The sequence below is a fragment of the Rutidosis leptorrhynchoides genome, chromosome 7, assembly GCF_046630445.1.
Source record: "Rutidosis leptorrhynchoides isolate AG116_Rl617_1_P2 chromosome 7, CSIRO_AGI_Rlap_v1, whole genome shotgun sequence".
In the NCBI taxonomy this organism is placed as follows: Eukaryota; Viridiplantae; Streptophyta; class Magnoliopsida; order Asterales; family Asteraceae; genus Rutidosis; species Rutidosis leptorrhynchoides.
In genome coordinates this window covers 72,712,933-72,737,698 of record NC_092339.1, presented here as the reverse complement: position 1 = coordinate 72,737,698, position 24,766 = coordinate 72,712,933, and the positions used below count along the sequence as shown (strand labels likewise).

General features: G+C 37.1%; 1 protein-coding gene across 1 annotated transcript; it reads left to right on the top strand.

Annotated features, from left to right (window-relative positions):
• Window positions 1-6,166: 6,166 nt before the first annotated feature.
• LOC139857848 (putative receptor protein kinase ZmPK1) lies at window positions 6,167-24,135 on the top strand. Its single transcript, XM_071846687.1, has 2 exons — window positions 6,167-7,416; window positions 22,806-24,135. The coding sequence occupies exons 1-2, from the start codon at window positions 6,450-6,452 to the stop codon at window positions 23,384-23,386; spliced, it is 1,548 nt and encodes a 515-aa protein (XP_071702788.1). The 5' UTR covers window positions 6,167-6,449; the 3' UTR covers window positions 23,387-24,135.
• Window positions 24,136-24,766: the final 631 nt, after the last annotated feature.

The following is a 24,766-nucleotide window of genomic DNA, read 5'->3' as shown; positions in this document are numbered from 1 at the left end:
TGCAATTTGTATCAGTATTAATGTGCAGCTTGAATGGTTACTGTCTTAACTGTTACCAGCTGTTCCAGGGTTCGAATCCCCTATGTTTAAGAGGGGTAAAGCCGACCCTCTGGCGCCCCACACCGACCAGTCCCACAGCCAACATGTGAGAGAAAAATCGCGTAACCCATGCTTAAAAGGACATGGGGCTGGGATTGAACCCATGACTAACGCTTTATGTTGCATGTCCCTCAACCACTAAACTACCATCGCGTGGACATCCCCTTTATTTATATCATTTGAGTTCAAGATTTACTCTTCAAACTACTCAGTATGAAGAAATTTAAATGAAATTGTGTTTTTAAGTGCTTGTTTTGGAAGAAAGAAAAATGAAACGAATATAAAAATTTGGTCAAATTTTCTCTTAGACTAATTCCAACGCAGCGTCAAAAACATCTCCGTCAACTGATCTGGCCGTTTTTGACGACCCTGACGCCATTAACGAGGCATTAGATTTTGACGTGTTGAGGCGTCAGTTGAATATCCGAGGGAAGGAAGGAGGATCGTCAGGTACACGTGGAGACGTATGATAGGGCGGCGCGTTTGACTGATTTTAAACAGATATAAATCCGATGCAATTTTTTTTTATCTCGAAATTAATTCAAATTCAATTTATTTTATCTATATCTTCACATTCATCTTCTTCCTCATATTTATTATTAAATCATCAACATCTTCATCCTACATCTTTTAAAAAAACAATGACAAATTTAAATCAAGGTTAAATACTCCAAACGAATGGTCGATATACAATAGCCATATAGGTGGCGGTTCATCAAACCTGAATAATTATAAACAAATTCCATTGGTCGTACCTCAATTCCGTGCTTTGACACCCGAAAAGAAGACTTTTTTGCTCAGTTGGTCCCTCTATTATACCCCAAATCGCTAGTTTGGTCCCTCAGTTTTTAATTTGGCAATCAGCGTCCCTGAGTTATTTTAATTTTGCAATTGGCGTCCCTCCGTCAAATTTCTGTTAAAAAGCTCCGTTAACCTGGTCATGTGCAATGCATGTGAGGGTAAAATCGTCTTTTTACTAAAACAAGGGACCACCGGCGCAAAACTAAAACTGAGGGACCACTGGCGCAAAAATAAAAACATAGAATTTTTCTCTTTTTTTCTGTTCTTTTTTTTATTCTTTTTTTCTCTTTTTTTTTAATTTTTTCCTTTTTTTTCTTTTTTTTTAACTTTTTTTTTTTGTATCGAAACTTTTTTTAACTTTTTTTAATTCTTTTTTTTAACTTTTTTTTTGTATCGAAACTTTTTTTAACTTTTTTTTAATTCTTTTTTTTAACTTTTTTTTCTTGTTCGAAACTTTTTTTTAACTTTTTTTTTCTTGTTCAAAAAAAATTAATGCCATAGCCGAGACTCGAACCCGAGACCTCTCATTGACCCGACACCTCCCTAACCATCTGAACCATTCTGTTTTTCTGATTAAATGTGAGACCCGTAAATATATAACCCGTATTAATAATGTTTTTATTCCCTTCATCATTTTCTTCAAACCAATCGGCCCAAAACAATACTCAATCGTAATAATCAAAACGTTGAAATGGGTTTTAGGATTAACAAACAGAAACGATTTTACTGGAATGATCAAACACGAAAAGAAAGGAAACAAAAATAAAGAAACAGCAGAAGCAGAAGCTGTTCGTGAAAAAAAAATATAAACTCAAATCGTGTTTTTGAAATTAAAGCTGTTTTAACCCACGATTCCTAAACAAAATATGTTGCAAATCTTTTATAGAAACTTTCTGAATCATCAATTTCAACAGAAACACTAAAACAAATACGAATTTCGCGATGAACAAAACGTTTGACTTTTACAACCGAAACTTTGACTCGTAAATTCGACTTTGATAACAAAAATTGGAAGTTGATATTTTACAGGAAGTTTCACTAGAGGATTCCTAACAGGACTGCATTATTACTTTTTGAAAATTGAATCGAATTCGAGGTTTTGGCAAAATGGGTCAAGAACAGAGGTGTCGATGGAAAAAAAATATTCCTGTTTAAATTCGATAAAAAAATAACTATAATAATAATAATAATAATAATAATAATAATAATAATAATAATAATAATAATAATAATAATAATAGTAATAATAATAATAATAATAATAATAATAATAATAATAATAATAATAATAATAATAATAATAATAATAATAATAATGAAACCGGGTTGTCACATTTGTTGTATTATTTCGATAAAAAAAAGTTAAAAAAAAGAAGAAAAAAGGAAAAAAAAAGAATAAAAAAAGAACAGAAAAAAAAGAAAAGAAAAAAAAGAGAAAAATTCTATATTTTTATTTTTGCGCCAGTGGTCCCTCGGTTTTAGTTTTGCGCCGGTGGTCCCTTGTTTTAGTAAAAAGACGATTTTACCCTCACATGCATTGCACATGACCAGGTTAACGGAGCTTTTTAACAGAAATTTGACAGAGGGACGCCAATTGCAAAATTAAAATAACTCAGGGACGCTGATTGCCAAATTAAAAACCGAGGGACCAAACTAGCGATTTGAGGTATAATAGAGGGACCAACTGTGCAAAAAAGTCCGAAAAGAATGTACCTTGATAATTATAAGCACTTGGTCGATAACCTACCACCACCACCAAAACGACAAGAAGCCGACGACGAAACCGACAAAGACTAGTTAATTAGTTTAATTATGATAATTTCATTTTTAGTTTCTTTTTTTCAACTACTTTTATGTTTTTAATTATTGTTTTTTTCATGTACTTTTTTTTTTAACTTAGTCGTTGTATTTTTTTTATTCTAATGAATATTAAATAATTAGTTTTATTAAATATTGTATTTTTTTTAAAGCTGTTAGGATCACCCAGAAGAGACTTAACCACTCACGCGTTCATCTCCTACACAGTTATACCCGCCCCCCAACTGCGTGCTCAGGAGGAAACCCGCACCAATTTCTTATGGGGCATGGACGGTAAAACTCTCTCCCCTTTACCCCCCAACGCGATGTGAGAAAGGTGTCATGGGTGGAACTTCATGGCAAGCATGAAACTGTGGGTTAATATGTAGCCAACGGGGTTCGAACTCCTGACTTTCCCCAAAAGGAGGCATGCCACAATTTGACATTATAGGTTTATAGGGATCAAAATCTGACATTTCCACGTCACATGCAGATTTCACTTGTTGAACAAAAAGTGCAAATCTGCTGATGGGCGAAAAATGCCTTAATTACCCTAAACTAGTTAGGGTAAGAAATGTTTGTTCCACGGGAGTTTGTGGTTAAAAGCAAACAATTTTTAGGTTCAGGGTTGATTTGATTAAACTAATGTAATTAAACTAATTGAGAAGATTAAACTAAAAAGACTTGAACTTTAATGATTTAAAGCAAAGCGCATAAACAAAATATTAAAAACATAAAGTTGTTATCAATGGATTAAAAGCCTTTATTCCTTTTTAATCTCAATTAAGTATGCATTCATTTAAACAAGTATTATCCTATCAAGTTTTAATCAAATCTCATAGACAAGACTTCTTAAGTTCAGTAACACAATTATCTTGGGTACAAATTATGTAACTTAGACACTTTTCTTTATCCTTAATCTGATTAGATAAGTTGGATTAAACACAATATGTTAAATCACAATAATTTATCTTGCAATAATCAACAATCAATAAACTTGCATTAATCGTAACTTAATCGGTTTAGAAAAATCATAAACCAAAAGATATAAGCATTACAATATCATAAACCACATAAAACTTGAATGAATTAAACATACATTAATTATTCATGGAAAGAATAAAGAAAAGAGAATTAGCATTGCATGCTCATGATGATGAACATGATGAATCTTTGATGAACCATGATGAATGCGCCTTTGATCATTGAAAAGATGAGTGTTTTGATGTTAGGGTTTTTGTTTGTTGCTCAAAAACCGAGTTCTTGGATGATTAAATATAGAATTAGGAGTCTCCTTTATATAGGGAACAAGTATCTTGGCCCCTAAGTCAAAAATGCATAAAATTCGACCTATGGTCGTAATTTACGGCCTCCTATAAAAATCAAAGTTGTGTATCTTTGAAATATGAACGTATGAAATTTTGAATCACCTCAATCGGAGGTCGTATGATCAAGTTATGGACAAAATGGTGACAACTCGCAGGAGTCGACGTTTTTCAGTATTTTCAGCATCTTTTACATTCTTTTCGCGCATTCTCTTCAATACTCGATATACATGAAAATCAACAAAAACACTTCGTTTCAACCATTAAAATCACATAAACCCTTGTCATAAATAACCATTCCGACCATAAATTAGGAACCGACCATCTACCTGTGATGTCACAGGCAGAATTAAGAATGAGATGTGATCCTTACATACCACTTTTTGATTCATCTACACTTATGTTATTATTATACCCTTAATTATACTTAGAATAATAATATAAGTTCAACTCTTTAGATTAATTTAGGAGTATAACTGTGAATTTATGAGACAAATGTGTAGATGGATTAAAATTGATGTGCAAGAATCACCTTCTTTCATTATAAATAGTCTTATAGTCTCCTTCTATCTTGGAATGATTCCATTTCTTTTCACTTCTTCCCTCATCGCTTCTTGGAGGTACGCAAAAAATAAGTGAGGACTAGTTTGAACGTGAATGGTCCTGTAACTTTTATCTAAACTATTGTGTACGTTATAAGAATAAAAGATAGAAGATGGATGATGACAAGTGAAGAAGAAATAACAAGCAAACAACCCTATTATAATTTTCTTAAATATCATTCAGTACAAGTAGATCCAAACAAATTCAATGTCACCTAGAACATTGATCGCCCCGCTTGAATATTATGGATTTAAATACAATAACAACTTATAATTAATGTAGAGTTTATGATGAATAAAGTAACTTAGATGTTAAATATATCAACTCTCGTTTCCAAGTGCAAACTACTAGTAGAGAGCTTAACTGGCAGCTTCTTTTCGTCCAAAGAATGTATTAAAAATATCTGCTTGTCGCAAGACTATTCCGTCTTAAAAATAATAATATTATAATAATAATATATAAATATAAATATAAAATAAAAATATAATTAATGGTCAAGCTGGGTCTTCTGGCCTGCAATGGCTTCAAACATTAATTAAATATTACTAAAAACTATCACATTAGGACCATAGAATAGAATTAATTTGATCGTTCCTGATATAAATATTGAAGTTCATTCATTCATTTAGGGGTGATCATTCGGTTGGTTTTCGGTTTAATGGGTTTATTCGGTTTGGTTTTTTCGATTTTTAAGAATTTTTTTTAGAACCAATAACCGAACCAAAGTTGACAAAACCAAACCAATCCAACCAAATAAGAAATCGGCTTACACGGATTGGTTTTGGTTAAACCAAATTAAAACTTATAGATATAAAAATGTGTTTTTTTTTTTTAAAAAAAAAAAAACAACATATATTATTGATTAAACTACATGTATACTAAACTATAAGTGGTCCAAGAGTATACAAGTTGTATACTAAACTATATCAAATATCAATGAAGTAATGAACTATATAAAGTGATAAACACCATTGGAGGCATGGAGGTTGGAGCATAGTACCTATCATAATCAAAAAACGGGACAAGCAGTTCATCAACAACTTAGTTTTCAGCCTTCCAAGTATAAAAATTCACAACACAATTTATAGCAAAACAATCTTCACAAATATGGAATTGATTTTGGTTTGAGAGAAAAAATTGAACTGATTGATGAATAAAATTAGGTTAATTGGTATAATTGAGAAGATTTTGCCTTAGAGAGTTGACTGAGAAGAATCAGTAAAAATAATACGTACGCGGTTTGATTTTACACGGTATAAATATAAATTAATATAAATGTAAATAAATAAAATATTTAATATTTAATATATATACCATAAATAGATGTATATTTCGGTTTTTCGGTTTGAAACCAAATGTGTATTTTACAAACCAAATCCAAACCGTAAACCGTTAATAATTTCGGGTGAAACCAAATAACCAAACCAGAACCAAATAAGCCAAACCATTTTAACCAAATCCTTTTGGTTTGGTCGGTTTCATGGGCGAAACCATTTAATGCACACCCCTACATTCATTCATTCATAAATCATCATCATAATTATATATTTAATATTTCATCATGCATTTTCCACTAGTACTATTCCTCTTACCCATAATAATAACTCTCCTCTCTTTTTCTTTAATTTACATGTTGCTGCGAATATTTCCTCTTCAAATCATATTCTAACTCAAGGCTCATCAATCTCGGTTGAGAAACAAAATCATTTGGTTTCACCGAATCTCGTTTTTACAGCGGGGTTTCACCGGATCGGCCAAAATGCTTATTCATTTGCAATATGGTTTACCGAGCCCATATCCAACGGTAGTTACACAATTATTTGGATGGCAAATAGAGATGAACCTGTTAACGGAAAACAATCCAAGTTATCCTTGAAAAAAAATGGCAATCTTGTTCTAACAGATGCTGGACGCGAAATTTGGACGACCAACACCAAGTCCAGTTCGCCTTTGCAGTTGCAAATTCTTGATTCGGGTAACCTTGTTGTTACCCAATTAGACAAAAAATCATATCTTTGGCAAAGTTTTAATTTTCCAACTGATACCATCCTCCCTAATCAACCTTTTACCAAAGACACTGTCCTTATATCATCAAAAAGTTCAACTAACTATTCTTCGGGCTTTTACAAACTCTATTTTGACAACGATAACGTACTTAGACTTGTTTACACGGGTGATGAAGTAACGAGCGTTTATTGGCCAAGTCCATGGTTAGTTCCATGGGCAGCAGGAAGGACTACTTATAATAATAGTAGAATTGCTTCACTCGATACCGAAGGTCAATTTAAGTCAACGGACGATTTTAAGTTTACAACGTGCGATTATGGAATAAGTACTCTTCAAAGAAAACTGACACTCGATGTTGATGGAAATATAAGAGTTTATTCACTTACAAAAAGAAGATGGATTGTTTCATGGCAAGCAATTTCATTCACATGTACAATTCATGGGATTTGTGGCCCAAATAGCCTTTGTACATACAATTCAGAAATGGGAAGAAGTTGCTCATGCATGCAAGGGTATAAAGCCAAGAATCAATCTGATTTGTCATTTGGGTGTGAATCTACTTTTGACTTTAATAAGCATCTTGATTACTATGACTTCTTGAAGCTACCTTCGGTGGAGTTTTATGGATTTGATTCTTTGTACATACAAAACACCACTCTTAAAGAATGTCAGAAGTCATGCTTAGATGACCCTAGTTGCAAAGCTATCCAATACAACTATGATAGTGCTTTCAAATTCTTTGTATGCTATACTAAGAGATTGTTGTTCAACGGCATCTATAAAGGTACGCGTTTTAATACTTATCTAAAGCTACCTAAGATGGATGGTGTTGGTACATAAATCCCGAGTTCTATTACGTTTATTGTTCTATTTGTTATGTACTTGATATTTCAGTCATATATGTACGTGGACATTTATACTTTGTGTTTATGATGCTTAGTATAATGTCGTAAATAGGTCAAGCAGTCGGTTGGCTGCTCAAGACCATCGACCGATGGTAGGGACCATCGGTCGAGGGACTGTCACCATCGGCCGAAGGTCCCCGACCACCGGCCGATGGTCACTGTATTTAGTATAAATACGGGTTTCGTGGTTTTGTGTTAGGTTACACACCATAAACCCTTAGGCCGTCGTATTACTTGCTGTTAATCGTCCCAAAACCCTTACCAACCGAATACACAGTCTTAGGCATCGATTCTATCAATTATTCATTGGTTAATTCGATCCCGTTAGTCTAACACGTATTCGACTCATTGTAATTAGTGTTTCCGCCATTAATCTAGATACAACGTATGATCTAAGGTCCTAACTACATCTTCAAAGTGGTATCAGAGCGTTGTGTTGCTGATCCATACGTTTTTGAGTCGAATTTTTTGATTTTTGTGATTAGGGTTTGTGTCAAAACGGGTTTCAATTAAAAGGTTGGAACTTTTACGTTTAAATCCAGTGTTTTCGAGTGTTTTTGTGTTCAAAGGTGTTTTTGTGAAGTTTTCATCGGTTTTGTTTGAGTCCAGAACGTTAGAATCAATCAAAATTTGAGTTTTGGCCAAAAACCCTAGTTTTTTCTGCCCAGATACGTAAGAACTACCCTCGGCCGATCGTCATTGACCATCGACCGAGTGTCTTGACCTTCGACCGATAGTCACTCACACTCGACCGATCGTCTTAAGTTGAACCGGAGGACAGTTTGTGATAACCTTGAACCGTTTGTCTAGACCATCGACCGTTCGTCCTTAGACCATCGACCGATTGTCTCAGTCCTCCGACCGATCGTCTCAGTCCATCGGCCGATCCTCTTTTAATCCAGAATAATTTAATTAATCCATAATTAATCTCTTAATCAGTTAATAATGTCTGATACAAACGAGAAATTAACAAACGAATACAGTGCACTTGTTATTGCACCCGGAATCCAAAGACTATTATTAAGCGAAAGTGAATCAGGATCTAACAATAAAGTTCCGAGGCTTGAAAACTTAAAAGACTTTTTAGAATGGAAAGTTAGGTTTGTGATTTACCTTAATGGACAAGATTCTCGACTTTGGGAGTGTATTGAGACTCCTTTTGTTTGGCCATCAGGGGCTGACGGTGAACCTAAAGAAACTCATGATTTTGATCCCACAGAACGCGAAGGGTATAATCTTGAGTGTCGGTGTTATGCTCAGTTAACGCAAGCCTTGTCTAAGGAAATCTTCGGTCAGTTTAAGAATCGTTATAAGACGTGCTATACTCTTAGGCAGGCTATTGTGTCCGCAACTGAGGGTACTGCTACTTATAAAGCAACTAAAGGTAAAGTGTTGAAGGATGAGTGGAAGGTGTTTGCAGCCCTTCCAACAGAAACTTTGAGCCAGACCTTAGAAAGGTACAGGTTATTGGTTGCTGAGATGACGGATTATGGGATTGAGGTAAAAGATGATAAGGCAATAAAAGTCTTGGCACTTGGTCTTCCTGAGAAGTGGGATTATGAAGTAGAGAAGATCCAAAACCTATATGTTGCTTCTGCACGTCCTTTGACATTGACTGCATTTACTTCAAAGTTAATGGAGTAGGATATTCAGGTTGAGGCCAAAAGGAAAAGGCTTGGTACTGTAGCAGCCAATGTCACATCTAGTGCTTCTTCTTCTGGTCATGCTCCATTGCAGACAGCGTACATCACAGCAAATGCAAATCAGATATCTGCACCAAAGTCACAATCTGGTTACTTTAATGCCAAAATACAGAACTCTACAATTAAGATGATTGAGGACGTTCCGACTCAGCAGACTCAGATTCCACCTCAGACTCAGAGTCCTATGTTTCAAACTGAAAATATCAGGAAAAGATCTATTGAGTCCATTCAGGAGGACATGGCTTTAGCTGCTATCGTTGTTAACTCTTACAACGATATGATTAGTGGACAGGTTCTTAACAATCATCTCGAGAATGAAGATTATGATCAGATCGATGAAGATGAGCTAGAGAGGATGGACATTCTGTACTGTATGGGTAGCATTGTTAGGCGTGCAAGGAAGTATTTAAAGAGAACTGGTCAACGATCTTTGAGTTTAAACAGGGATTCTAAGTTTGGTTTTGACATGGCGAAGGTTAGATGTTACAACTGTGATGAACTTGGTCACTTCAAGAAGACTTGTACTAGACCACCAAAGGCTGGTTATCATGATCCTTTTCTTAGTACAACCATCTCAGTGACTCCCCAACACGTCATTGTTGAGAAGGAATCATCTGGTTCTGCTCAACCTAAAGCCTTAACTGGTTCCACAATATATCCTGATGAAGTTTGTGACTGGTCTATTCCAGTTGATGCTCAGAAAGCTAATGTTGTATTTGTGGGAAAGAGTCCGGCTGAAATTGAGGAAGAAAGAGTAGTTCGAAGAAGAGCAGGTTGTAAGGGTAAAGATAATCCAAACTGCACATGCTATGTGTGCAAGTGTGATGCAAGGTTAAAGAGAGCTGAGGAGCTTATGAAATGGTGTTTCAGAAAGAGGGTTAAGGAACAGCTGTATGATAAGTTCCGGAAAGACAAGGATTTGTCAGACATTGAGTTTACTACTGATCCATCCGATGAAGAAGAAGGTAAAAGTTGTCATGAGGGTACTTGGTTCAGAGAAGAGTTGGGTCATTTGCTCAACCGTGATTTTGTGAGTGGTGATAAGAAAGTTGTGACGGTTCAAAGTCAAGTTAGTTCAGATAATAGTGAGGGTAAGGAAGGTTATGAAGCTGATTATTCGGACATCACAAGTTCGGAGTACGAATCAGAGTCAGATGCAGAATCACAGGATGGAAGGAATAACTATGCTTTTATGGCTAATACTTCCAGTAACGATAAGGTATGTACTGATTCAATTTCTAAATGTGCTTATTGTTTTGGTTATGAACAGGAAATTGAAAGACTTGAATGCGTTATTTCTAAGCTAAGTGAAATACCTGTTACTTGTGAGACCTGCCCTAAACTTAGGACTGACCTTAAGAACCTAAGCTTAGAAAATCAGACCAACAAGAAGAACTATGAAGATGCCCTTTTCTACCTTAACAAACAGAAAGAATATGTTGAGGTGATTAAGTCTCTAGAAAACCAAATAGGTCACATGAAATCAACCATTAGAGATGATGAAAAGGTGATCACAATGTATTTGGGGAAAATAGAGACTCTTAAGGCTGAAAAGGATTCTTTTAAGTTAAAATATGAGTCTGAGAAAGCTAGAATAGATAACTGGCAGAGGATGTCTTATGTGACTCAGACTTTTAATCATCCTAAACGGGAGGGTCTGGGATATTCTGAGGTTGCACCACCTCTTATGGGTGAGTATGTTAATAAGCCCGTAGAGAAGTTTAAGGAACCAGTGGTGGAACCACCATATGGTAAACCTAAGGAGACCCCAGTAGTTAGTGCTAGTAAGGTTGTTGATTCTAAGAACCCTACAGAGGTTGTTTATGAGACTGAGTCTGATACTGACATAGACACTGAGAAAGATAGCAAACCATTTGTGCCAGTGACTAAGCCAGTTACGATTCTTAAGAATCCAAAACACAGTGAGAATAGGAGTGAGAGTCTTAAGACGCCGACAAAGAGTGTAGAAAGGCCCAAACAGAGTAAGAAAAAGACCACTTTGTCTACTCCTATTAAGTTTGTTAAAGAAAATAATTCAGGAAAACAGCAGGTTAGTGTTCCTAAGGTAGAACAACCACCTAAAGGTGGGAGTTCTAATTCTGAGAAAGTGTCCAAGTATGTTCTGCCTAGTCGGCGTCAGACTGTTGAAAAACAGGTTTTGACACCCCCTACGATTAGACAACGTACTGAACAGCCTAGGAGACAGTTTTCACCGATTAGACGTAGGTTGTTTAACGTTAATGATTTTGATAATGTTAACTGTTTCAAATGTGGGAGGCTGGGACACAGGGCTGTGGATTGTGGACCCATTAGACAGACACCCCGCAGGAAGATTGATCTCAGCCCAAATCGTTCTTTTTATAGAAGATCATCTTCTCCTGTGCACAATTCAAATGTGAAAGTAATTGATTCAAAGGTTTTTCAAACTAACGATTATTATAGAAAACCATTGCCTAAAAATACAGTTTGGAGACCAAAATCTGAGGTGAAGGGTGTTCAACGTCCTGCAGGTCCTTCGGGATCCAAGGGACAATGGGTGGAATTGCCAGTTGTTGGCATTGACGGGAAACCCACTGCCATTAGGGCATGGGTTGCCCTTTCTAACTAATCCTCTTACTTTAATGTGCAGGTCTCCTACAATCCACGCTGCAGTACATGGATTGTTGATAGTGGGGCGTCCAGGCACATGACAGGGAACTTGTCCTTACTTTCTAATGTGAAAACAGTGGATGGTGGACCGGTTTCTTTTGCTGGTAGTGAAGGAGGGTTTATTACTGCTCAAGGTGTAATCGCGAATGAAAATGTCAGCTTTGATAAGGTTAATTTTGTGGAGCAGATGTCAAACAATCTGCTTTCAGTCTCTCAGGTTGCTGACAAGAAGTATACAGTAGCATTTGATGATAAACAATGCTATATTTTGAAGAAAGAATTTGTTATTCCGGAAGACATGATTCTGATGACTGCTCCCAGATGCAAGGATCTCTATATCCTTGACATGCGTAAGGCTCATGTAAAGGAAGCTACTGGCCATCAGGCTTTCGTTTCTAAAGCTACTGAACAAGAGTCTATCATATGGCACAAGCGTATGGGTCATTTGAGTCTGAGGAAGATGAACAATCTAGTACACAATGGATTAGTTGATGGTGTTAATCTTAAAAGTTTTCATATTCCTGATGTGTGTCTTCCATGTAAACAGGGGAAACAAACGAAAAAGTCACATGCTACCAAAAAGCATCATTCTGTTAACATTCCTTTGGAGCTGTTGCATATGGATCTCTTTAGTCCAGTCAACTGTAAAACTCTCACAGGAGAATCCTATTGCTTGGTAGTTACTGATGAATATTCACGTTTTTCTTGGGTGGTGATGTTGAAGAATAAGTCGGATACTTTTGAGCATATTAAGGTGCTGATTCTAAAGCTCGAAAGTTTATATAAATTGAAAGTGAGAAAGATTCTTACTGATAATGGTACGGAGTTTAAGAACAATCAGATGCTGCAGTTTTGTAACGAAAAGGGGATACAACAGCAGTTCAGTCCTGCTTATACACCACAGTCAAATGGTGTTGCTGAGAGAAAGAACAGGACTTTGATTGAGACCGCAAGAACAATGTTAGCTGATTCATGTCTTCCGATTGCCTTCTGGGGTGAAGCTGTGAGTACAGCGTGTTATGTTATGAACAGAGTTCTCGTGGTGAAGCGTCATGGTAAAACTTGTTACGAGCTGCTGCATAAGAGAAAACCTAATATTAAACATTTCGAACCCTTTGGCGCACCTTGTACTATTTTGGTACGTGATGCTGGAGGAAAATTTAATTCAAAGGTTGTTTCTGGTATCTTCTTGGGTTACGGGAATCCGAACAAGCGGGTGTACAACAATGAGACAAAACGTCTGGAAGAACAGTTTGAAGTTGATATTCAGCGCAATGCACCGCCTCGTGTCAGTAAAGGTTATGCATGGCAGTTTGAGTATGATAAGCTTTTTGATTCATTCAATCTTCCACCAGGTGCTACAGAGGAAGAACTTCTGACTCAGATATTGTTTGATTCTCGGAATTCTTCAGAAAATGTTATCACTAATCCTACGCAGGTTCAGAATCCGGTTTCTAGCGTGCAACCAAGTCCACAAAGTGTTCAAGGTAATCTTGAGTCTAATGAGGACGGGGTAGTTGATACAGATGAAGATAGTGAGTTAGATGATGATGTGGAACGTACAGTATTGACAGAGAAACATCTGAATCCTCTATATAACCAACCATCTACTGTGACTGATCCAGAACAGATAGCAGATGCAGGAGGTGTACGGAGATCGAATCGTGTTATTCTGCCACCAAAGCGTCTGGCAGACTATTATGTGGATACAAGAGGACTGCCTAGTGTCAATCCTCCTCAAACTACTACATCTGGGGCATCCACGTCAGGAGTTATCTCTACATCCGAGGTTCCCGCGGTTACTGAAAATATGACTGCAGTTGAAGATGTTCAAAGTGAAAGTGCGAATTTGGTGACAGCTTTTTATTCATCATTGAACAAGACAGGGAGAGTGTTTGTTCATGCCCACTCGTGTTATGTGTGTCAAATCGAGCCGGAAGATGTATACGAAGCTTTAAAGTATGATGAGTGGGTAAGTGCTATGCAGGAAGAGCTGTTGCAATTTAAACATCTTAAGGTTTGGAGGTTAGTCAATCCACCGCATGGTTGTGTACCCTATGGTCTTCGTTGGGTTTTGAAGAATAAGAAAGATGAGCAGGGTATAGTGATTCGTAATAAAGCTAGATTGGTGGTTAAGGGATATCAGCAAATCCCGAAAATTGACTATGATGAGGTTTTTGCTCCAGTTGCGAGACTGGAGGCTATCAGGATTTTCTTGTCCTTCGCGTCCTATATGGGTTTCAAAGTTTATCAAATGGATGTGAAGAGTGCGTTTTTGTATGGTGAGATAAACGAGAAAGTGTTTGTTGAACAACCGCCTGGTTTTGAGGATCCGCATTTCCCAGAAAAGGTGTATCGACTAGAAAAGGCGCTATATGGTCTACACCAAGCTCCTAGAGCTTGGTATGCAACGTTGTCCAACTACATGCTTGAAAATGGTTTTCAGAGAGGTGTCATTGATCAGACACTTTTCATCAAGAAGAAAGGACAACATCTTATGTTAGTGCAGGTCTATGTTGATGATATTATTTTCGGGTCTACAGATCAGAGTATGGTTGATGAGTTCGAGAAGGTTATGCAACGGAAGTTTAAGATGAGTTCCATGGGAACTATTAAGTTTTTCTTAGGTTTGCAGGTAGCTCAAACGGATAAAGGCATCTTCTTACATCAGACGAAGTATGTTGCTGATATCCTTAAGCGCTTTCAGGTAGATACAGAGAGACCAGCTAAGACTCCGTTGTCGGTTAATCATGGGATTTCACCAGATAAGGAGGGTGCTCCAGTGGACCCTACTTTGTACAGGGCTATCATAGGTTCTCTAATGTACCTAACTGCTTCTAGACCAGATATAATGTTTGCGGTGTGCCTGTGTGCTCGTTATCAGGCAAACCCTAATGTTCATCATATGTTAGTGGTCAAGAAGATTATGAGGTATCTAAAAGATACTCTCAGCTTAGGGTTATGGTATCCGTGTGAGGATGGTTTTGATCTCACAACGTACAGTGATTCAGACTATGGAGGTTGCAAGAAAGATTTCAAGTCAACATCAGGAGGGTGTCAATTTCTTGGCAGCAAACTAGTAACCTGGCAGTGTAAGAAGCAGACAGCAGTGGCTCAGTCCACTTGTGAAGCAGAATATATTGCCGCGGCCAGCTGTACATCACAGGTTATCTGGATACAACAGCAACTACGTGACTATGGTTTGAAAATCTCTAACACCCCTATTTATGTTGATAATACTGCTGCCATAGCTGTCACTAAGAATCCCGTAAATCACTCTAAAACGAAACATATAGGGATTAAATACCATTTCATTAGAGATTGCTATGAGAAAAAGTTAATTGATGTAGTGCAAATTGACACTACAGCCCAAAGGGCTGATATCTTCACAAAAGCTTTTGATAAACCACGTTTTGAATTTCTATTAAATGAGATAGGTGTTAAGTTGCTTCAAGATGTAGTTCCTGAAACTGAAATTCCTGAAACTGAGGTTCCTGACACAGAGGAATCTAAGCCTGAGACTGAGTTGTGAATGGTTAGAAACTGCTTGTAGAGTTTGAATAGTTTTGCATGATAGCTTCTAGATCATTTGCATTTTTCGTTTGCATGATAGATTAGTTTTTACTGAAATTTGCATGTTTGCTTATGTTTTTAGATAGTTTTATGCTTTTGTACAGAGAAAATCAAAAAGCCATAAAAATTGAAAAACCAGAAAAACAAATAAAAATTAGAAAAAAATAGAAAATCCATAAAAAGTGAAAAATCAGAAAATGAGTTGCTTGTTATGTTTGTGGGGAAGTGATTGCAATACTGAACTGACATGTAAGTTGTGAAAAACAAGTAATACAGGATGATTGATAATATGTTGGTAAACTTTATTGATCTAATTCTAGATAGAGATGATCACACTAATAACGCGTAAATATCATGATGAGGAAATCGTGGAAAGGTTTACAGCGGTTGAGGGTAGTCACCTACTTATCACTGAATATGTACCGAGAAATGATTGAACAGAAACTCGACAGACGGTTGAGGTCTCCCCTACTACGATTTATACTCGGTAGCAAAAGGATAATTTTGTGAGTCCCTAAGGTGAGCATATTTTGTCTAGGATGCATACTTGTTTCTATTTACCTTTATTACTTGGACCGAAATCCAACAACATACATATCGGGTACTCAAAGGGAGGTGTTTTCTCTAAAAGGGTTGAGAAGTGCAGTTTTGTATCACAGACACAGAATGATTTTTAAAAGGCAACATCATCGGGTTCTAGATTTCCACATACGAAGATTGGTTTTCCGTGCAGTTATAACAAATGTCAAAGACAGTGGTGCGTCATCATTATGTTTAGTTGTAATCATTTATTTATTTATTTTGTTTATGTATTGTAAGGAGAAAATGCAACATCAGAAAATCCAAAAAAAAAAAAAATAAAAAAAATAAAATTTGCAAGTTATGGATTGTTTATGTTAATTTATGTATTTATTTCAATATGTAAATAACATGATGCACTACATAGCTGCAAGAGAATCATGGATCAAGAATTGAACAGAGTTTCAGAGATTTCTCGATTATCAATGTTTGAGACAACATACATTCCAATCGGAGACTTATTTGAACAATTTCGTTATCTACATCCGAGGGGGAGAATTTATCAGATCATCAGATATAGAGAACTTAAATCATTTAGTTCACATCTCAATTAGTGAACTTCACATCTTTTGTCTCTGTGATATGGGATTGTGCCTATTGACCTGGATAGAGGGAATATCTTCTGGAAGGTATCTTAGCGTTCCATCACTCAAATATATATATCACTTCCATCCATCCAACACCATACATCATACTATTTCCGTTTAAGTATGGAGTTTATAGCGGCCGGTATGCGTCCTTAACAGAGTATGCAATAAATTTGAGATTAACAATGTTATCTGAAACGAAAGGTATAAGTTTAAGGTAGAAGCCAAAGGCTGACAGGGTTGCTAGAAACATCGTGAGATGGTTCTGTTCAATAGAATCGAAAGTACATTGATGTGATAAGAGGACAGCGTCAACAGGTTTGTGCTCAATTGTTCTACACGAGAAATCGTGCGATCTCAAACGAGGACTGACTTTGTGATGTAAATCTGACATTGAAAAATGTTAAAGTAATTAATCTAACGTGATCATCGAAGTCTAGGGTGAAAGTTGATGAATGTTTATTGATATATTTGAAGGTTGTTCTGTATATGCTTTAATGAATAAGTTCGTGAATGAACTATGGAATAACATGTCAATATAGTTCAGTTCTGATCCCCGAATCAAAAAGATTCAATCAATTTTATATGCCAACTCACAAAAAGATATGTTATTCTTCTAAAAATGTGACTGATGATAAGCTGTATTATTTGTTCCTATGCTGATAACATCATGAATTTGTTAATGTTAATGCTTTATGAAACTGATGTTAAAGGTTTATTATCCACAGATCTAAAAGGTTAAATGTTACTGATTATATCTGTTATTATATTGCTGATCATGATACACTTGATCTTGTACAGTTATTTGCTTTGTGTATTTGCATGAGCATGCATTTCTGAATTAGTTTGCATTCATGTGTTAGTTGCATGTGCATTTATATTTCATCTTTTAAGTCCACAACTCAGTTCTGGGTAAGGTTTACTGTGAAAGGAACCTTAGGTTTCTTATTGCTTTGAATATAAGTTGTTTTGAGCTTAAAGGAACAAAGCGTGATGTTTTTTTTTTTTTATTGTGGAGATCAGTCCCAGGGGGAGTTAGTGTAAATGGGTAAAAGTCTGATATTGAAAAGTGTTAAGTTTTAAAAGTTTTCACATGTCAGACCACCGGCCGACAATCTTTACATCCGGCCGATGGACTCAGACCCTTGCCCGAGTGTCAAGACCATCGGGCCGACGGACTTGACCATCGGCCGATGGTCACTGACAGGGTATAAAAGGACCCAGCGACGAACGGGTCAGTCACTCTGGCCAAAATTGTGTGATTTTACCCTAATTTTCTGAAGTTAAGGAGAAAGGTGTTGATCCAGTTTTTATTATTCATCTTTTCTTTGTGATCTTAGCGCCGTAAACAAGGTAACATAACTCTTAATCGTTTGTTTGTAATCAATGATTTAGTGTTCGAAGTATAAACTTTAAATCGGATGTGTTTTATTTGAGATCTGTTGAAATTGATGTTTGATGTATGATAAACGGCCCCTTTGACATCTGTTATAACAGGAATTTGAACTAGAAACGTCAAATCGGACGATTTGATCAATTTCGGGTCACAGATCTGATGAACTACCTCCGGCCGAGGGTCTCTGACCATCGACCGATGGTGTCCATCGATCGGCCGGACATCTTGTCACTCGGCCGAAGGTCGTTATTTGACCAGTGTGTGTATGTGGTTAGACCATCTGCCGTAGGTCTAGACCAACGGACCGATGGTCTCCACCATCGACCGATGGTCATTCTATTGGACCGATGGTAGATTATTTTGATTAATTTTAATTGAATGATTGGTCTCTGATAATTTCTGTGATGCCCATCTAATGCTTGTGCTTGTAGTTTGTATTAGAATGTCAGGTGGCTCATTTGTTGGTCAATGGATGTTCAACATCGACCGTAGGAGAATCCTAGCTAGATATCGACCAATCTTAGTAGAACAAAAGGTCATTGCAACTCGACCGACTTATAGTCCTTGGGAACAGATTGGGTGTAAGGCTTTCATAGATATTGGGGATTATTACTGTCCTGCTCTACTTAGAGAATTTTACGCCAATGTTGCTATAGAGGATGGTAAGAAGAAGTTTGTACACTCGGGTCTATTTAATCAACAGTATAGGTGGACTTTAGAGGAATTCTCAAACCTGTTAAACGTTCCTCATACTGAGGTTAAGATACTGTACCCTAGTAAAGATATCAGAAAGATTCCCAGTAGATTCAGATTGTCAGATGTTATTGTTAGGATATGCAAGCCAGAGAAGGTAGTGTATACTGGTAGAGTTGAGGTTAGTGATGAAGATATCTTGCCACAATATGAGATACATTTGAGAATCATCAAAAGAAATGTGACTTTTAGGAGAGAAGGATATCATTTGCTGTCTGGTACTGAAGTCTTGTTTCTATATTGCCTACTAGAGGGTATTCAAGTGAATGTGGGACACTTGCTCATTCATGTGATGAAAGATTTTCTTGAATCAGAAGAACCATTCCCATATGCAGCTTTACTGTATAACTTGTTTGAGAAACTTGGTGTGATTCAACATGAAGAAAAGTTAGTGCCAGAGGATCCCATAATGGGATGATTGATTCTGATGTTATGTTTATGTTTGATTATTTTCAGATTATTGTGTAATTTGATAATGCTAGCCTGTTAGCATTGATACGGTATCTTATGTCTGTAATGATCTAACTTTGAACATGTGATTATGTAACCGTGATCGTATTAATTTGATATGTTCTGTGATGATAAATCAATGATACTTAATTAATCATGAATTTAACGCTGATTAAGAATTGTGTTTGCAGTTTTTGTTAATCATGTTAGGTGCACAAATGGATCAAGAACAAGCTGTCCACAGTTCTGAGACTGAATCATCAGGAGGACCCACATCTGCTAGTCTTCCAGGGTTGAAGGCGAGCCCTAACTCTAATCTGATGGCGTGTCTAAAGGACAAAGGTCCAAATGCTAGCAAGTACAAGACTGTGATTGAATTCTTGAAGCGTTCAAGGATATTTCCTGCGGTGTCAATGCCATGTACTGCTTACTATTCTCATCAGAGAGAATTCTGGGCTAACGCTAGAGTGGAAACTGTTGATAATAAGCCTGTGATAGTAAGTCGAGTATGTGATCAAGAGGTTAAGATATCTGAGTATACTATTCGGAACACGTTTTTGTTTGAGGATGATGAGAAAATGCCCAAGAGACTGTCGAAGACTAAGATTACTGGATGTGTGCTGAGATGTGAGTATGCTGGTGATATTACACGTGCTACGATCAAAAGAAGCGGATTCACTCCACCGTACAGATATCTGTCTTTAGTGATTGTTAAGTGTTTGAGTACGTTACAAGGCGGATTTGATGAGCCGAGTGAGATTTATCAGGGAATGTTTGCTGCCTTGATTCTGAAAGCTGATTTCAATTTTTTGGGTGTTATCTTTGATCTGTTGATGGAGAATGTTACGAGCCAACAATACTTGATTTATCCGAGGTTCCTGCAGATAATGATTAATGCTCAAACTATGGATCTACCAAGATCAAAGAAGGACGTCATCGAGCTGAAACATATGACTGATCTTACGTTTAATCGTTTAAATCATAAGAAGAGTGCTAGTGATGGAAAGCTGGTGTGTCATCTTGCGAGGGAAGATTATCAATGTCCACCAGGCAAGAAGTGGAGGAATGAGAACAGTCTATCTGGTCATGAGCCTGATTTTGAGCTAGCAAATAGTGATGAAGAGGTTGATTAGCCGATGAATACTCAGGGTACAGGTGGTTCTGGTACTGGAGGTTTGGCTGATGAGCCCGTTGATGTTAATACTGGTACTGGTGAAGAAGCTCCTAGAGGTGAGAGGAGACGTCTGGTAGAAGATGAAGGTTCTCAGGTTTCTACAAAGATGAGACCGAGCAAGAGGTTTAAGTTGGTTTTGAAGAATCCAGGTGGTTCTGCTACAGGTGCTACACAAAGAACTGCACCTACTCAAGCACAAAGTCAACAACATCAACAAAGTCAGCCACGGCAACAAACTCAACCGCAACATCAATCACCGCCAATTGTTCAACAATTGTCTCAAGAGACTGTGTCTACTCCAACTCCGGAGGCACCACATACAGGAGAAGAAGGAGGAGTTAGTTCATCTGCGCTTCAGAATCTGAATGATTTGTATGTTCAAGCTATGGCTGATACTCTGAGAATGAAGAAGGATATGGATGCGAAAGTGGAGGAGTTGAGAGAAGAGAATCGTGTGAAAACTGAGGATGTTACTAGGTTGAGAACTCAGGTTGATTTGTTACAGAAGAAAGTTGGTGATCAATCATTGTTGTTAACTGCTGCAAAGAAAGAAGCTTCTGAAGCTAGAAAGGTGGCAGAGTCGGCTTTGGCTAAGATTACTGCTTGGGAAGAGAAGTTCGATCTGGTTGAATTGCCAGAGGGAGAAACTGATGTTCAAATGGTGGTGGCTCCTGGTACTTCAAAAGAAACAGCACTGTCAGTAATTCCTTTACAAATTGATTATAGTTTTAGTGAATTCTTGTCTAAACAGGATGAGCTCAAGCATTCTGTTATTTATGATGATTTAGAGGAGGGGGAGATCCCTCACAACTTCACCAGAGCTGAGCTGGATGAGCTGGTGCGTCTAGAGCAAGAAGAAGCTAAAGCTGCTGACGCACAGTCCGATGATCCTCCATCAGAGGATGATTCTTTTGGCCCTGAGATTTCTAAGGATATCGATGATGGGGAAGTTGATGGTTTAATGGAAGATGTTACTTTTGAAGAATATCCTACGTATATGAATGATAGGAATGAAGATCTTCCTGGTTTTGAGGAGTTGTTTAGAACAGATGACGAAGTTTTGAATCGAAGGTGTAAAGAGAAAGAGAGAACTGAGGTTTTGCCTGAAGGGTTCTTGCCAGTCAAGTATAATGACGAGGTTGCTGCGAAGTTAGAAGCTGACTGGCGTGATATTTTGAGGATTCGAAAGTATTGTGAAAAACCGAAGCTTGAGCCAAAGTATTTGAAGATGATAAATTTGAGGAAAGGTGCGAAAGGAAGGATCTTGGCCTGGGCATACATTGAAGAATTCAACATGTTTGCAATTAAACGAGAGTTTGGAGTTGACTACATCAAACATGGTCATGAGTTCAAGTCACTGCCGTATTTTGAGCTTATGCAGATTGCCAGGTTAAAGATGTTGTATTGTGGAATGAACGATCGCTCATCATTGTTGGTTAAGAAAGTTCGAATTGCGTACAATTCGAATAACTGGAAGGATTTTAGACCACAGTATCCGAGGATTAAGTACAGGGTTGATCCTATTAGTGGAGTATCTCGACAAATTTTGAAGTATAAGCCGGCAAAGACTATGAAGAAGGTTCCGTTAAGAAAATTGCCGCAGAATTGGAGTCAGAGATTTCGTTGGTGGTTTTATGATGATCATTCTGAGGAAGCTGTGATTGTTTTAGATAAGCTGAAGGAAGATGATATCGATTGTATTTGTGTGTTGGATCCGATCTGGTTAAGGAACTGTACCGAAGCTGATATTTTTACTTTGTACTATAACCGTATGCTTTATCGTCGTGAAAACAGGGTACAGGCTGAACAGTATGTTAAAGTGGCTAAGCTGTGCTACTTGAACAACATGGTGATCGATCCGTATGATGACTGAAGACTTATGGAATAGAACTAGGTCTTAGGGGGAGTTTGTTGGTACATAAATCCCGAGTTCTATTTACGTTTATTGTTCTATTTGTTATGTACTTGATATTTCAGTCATATATGTACGTGGACATTTATACTTTGTGTTTATGATGCTTAGTATAATGTCGTAAATAGGTCAAGCAGTCGGTTGGCTGCTCAAGACCATCGACCGATGGTAGGGACCATCGGTCGAGGGACTGTCACCATCGGCCGAAGGTCCCCGACCACCGGCCGATGGTCACTGTATTTAGTATAAATACGGGTTTCGTGGTTTTGTGTTAGGTTACACACCATAAACCCTTAGGCTGTCGTATTACTTGCTGCTAATCGTCCCAAAACCCTTACCAACCGAATACACAGTCTTAGGCATCGATTCTATCAATTATTCATTGGTTAATTCGATCCCGTTAGTCTAACACGTATTTGACTCATTCTAATTAGTGTTTCCGCCATTAATCTAGATACAACGTATGATCTAAGGTCCTAACTACATCTTCAGATGGCTTATCATATGATCAAAAGCTTGTCAATGAGTCTCGCTTGGAATGCACGAGTTCTATAATCGAGTTGCAACGAACGTATGCCAAAAATGGTGGAAATGGATCTATAAAGTTCATGTTGTGGTTTAGTATCATCATTGGTATAATTGAAGCTACATGCTTTATATTGTTCGATTATATTACCAAACAACCGTCAGGTGCAACAACTCAATCTTACCTTGCAATTGTTACCGGATTCAGAAGGTTTACATACGATGAGATAATGAAGGCGACTCATAAATTTAAAGATGAGGTTGGAAGAGGTGGTGGTGGTGTTGTATACAAAGGCTTACTTCCTGATAATCGAGTGGTAGCAATTAAGGTACTCCATGAGGCTACGCAGGGAGAAGCTGAGTTTCTAGCGGAGATGAGCACAATCGGGAGGATTAATCATAAGAACTTGATCGAAACATATGGTTATTGTGCCGAAGGAAAGCATAGGATCTTGGTGTTTGAGTACATGGAGAATGGTTCGTTAGCTGAGAAGTTAGGTACTGACGAGCTAGATTGGACAAAGATGTTAGAAATCGCGACTGTGTAGCAAAAGGGCTATCTTACCTACATGAAGAATGCTTGGAGTGGGTTTTGCATTGTGATGTTAAACCACATAACATATTATTAGATGTGGATTATAACCCAAAAGTGGCTGATTTTGGCTTGTCTAAACTATTCCATCAAGATGTAGCACACAATTCCGTCTTTTCTAGAATAAGAGGGACAAGAGGGTATATGGCTCCTGAATGGGTCTTTAATCTTCCAATTACATCAAAAGTGGACGTCTATAGCTACGGAATGGTGGTGCTAGAAATGATAACGGGGCGGAGTGCCACTTGTGATCTAGTAACCAACCATAATGAATCCAGTGATGCAAAGATGATGGAGTGCCACTTGTGGAGCAAAAAAGACTCGTAAGTTGGGTGAGAGAGAAGCTCGAAAAGGCTAGTGTAGATGCAAAGATGATGGAGATAATGAATCCAGTGATGGGGGGTGAATACGATAAAGTTCAAATGAAAAATCTTTTGAAAGTGGCTCTACAATGCGTTGAGGAAGATAAAGATGCAAGACCAACTATGAGTGAGGTAGTGAAAATACTTCGCAACCCAGACATGGATGATTAGTCTACCGATTTTCTATTTCGTAGCAATTTAATTGATTAGTATTTCTTTTTGTATCGTCTTAATTAGATATCTGTTTTGTTTTTATAGATACATAATAAAAACAAGTAAAATTCATTATACACTTAATTTAGGCATGTAAGACAAAAAAAAAGTAAGGTAAAATTAAAAATAAAAAGGTAAAGTTACGATATTTATTAAATTGCGTATTTTTTTTATATGTGACAATGTAATTGAAACGAAAAAAGTATTAGTGTAAGATTTGTATATATTTGAATTTGTGAAGCTACACAAAGTTTATTAAAAGGAGGTGAAATCAATACAATTTAACCAACAGAGTTTGCTTACATTGTTAAACGCCTTTAATAACTAAGAAGCACAAACTACAAATAACATGATTCGCCGAATTCAGTAGCAGACTAGTACTATTAGATAAAAGTAAAAATCTTGTGTATGGACTTTGGAATTGCACTATATCAAGCTCGTTCCTTTCTTGAGTCAGTGAGCAATTTCAAACATTTCCATTTTGACGTTCGATTTCCCTTTTCAAGATGTCCCCGAGCAAGAAAACAATGAGAGCTTAGGTGAAGGCTCAAATAGCTTAGTTGTTAGTAGAAAGACTCTATATGGGATGTTGGCCTATTTTGTGCTAACTATTTACGCCCACAATGTCACTGATATACCCAATGTAGTCAAGTTTTTACATGTCGTTAGGCGTAAGGACAATCTAAGGTAAATCAGATAGAATTTAATATTTGCAAGGTTGGGTCTAAATCAACTCTCTATATTTATCCTAAGGTTAATGG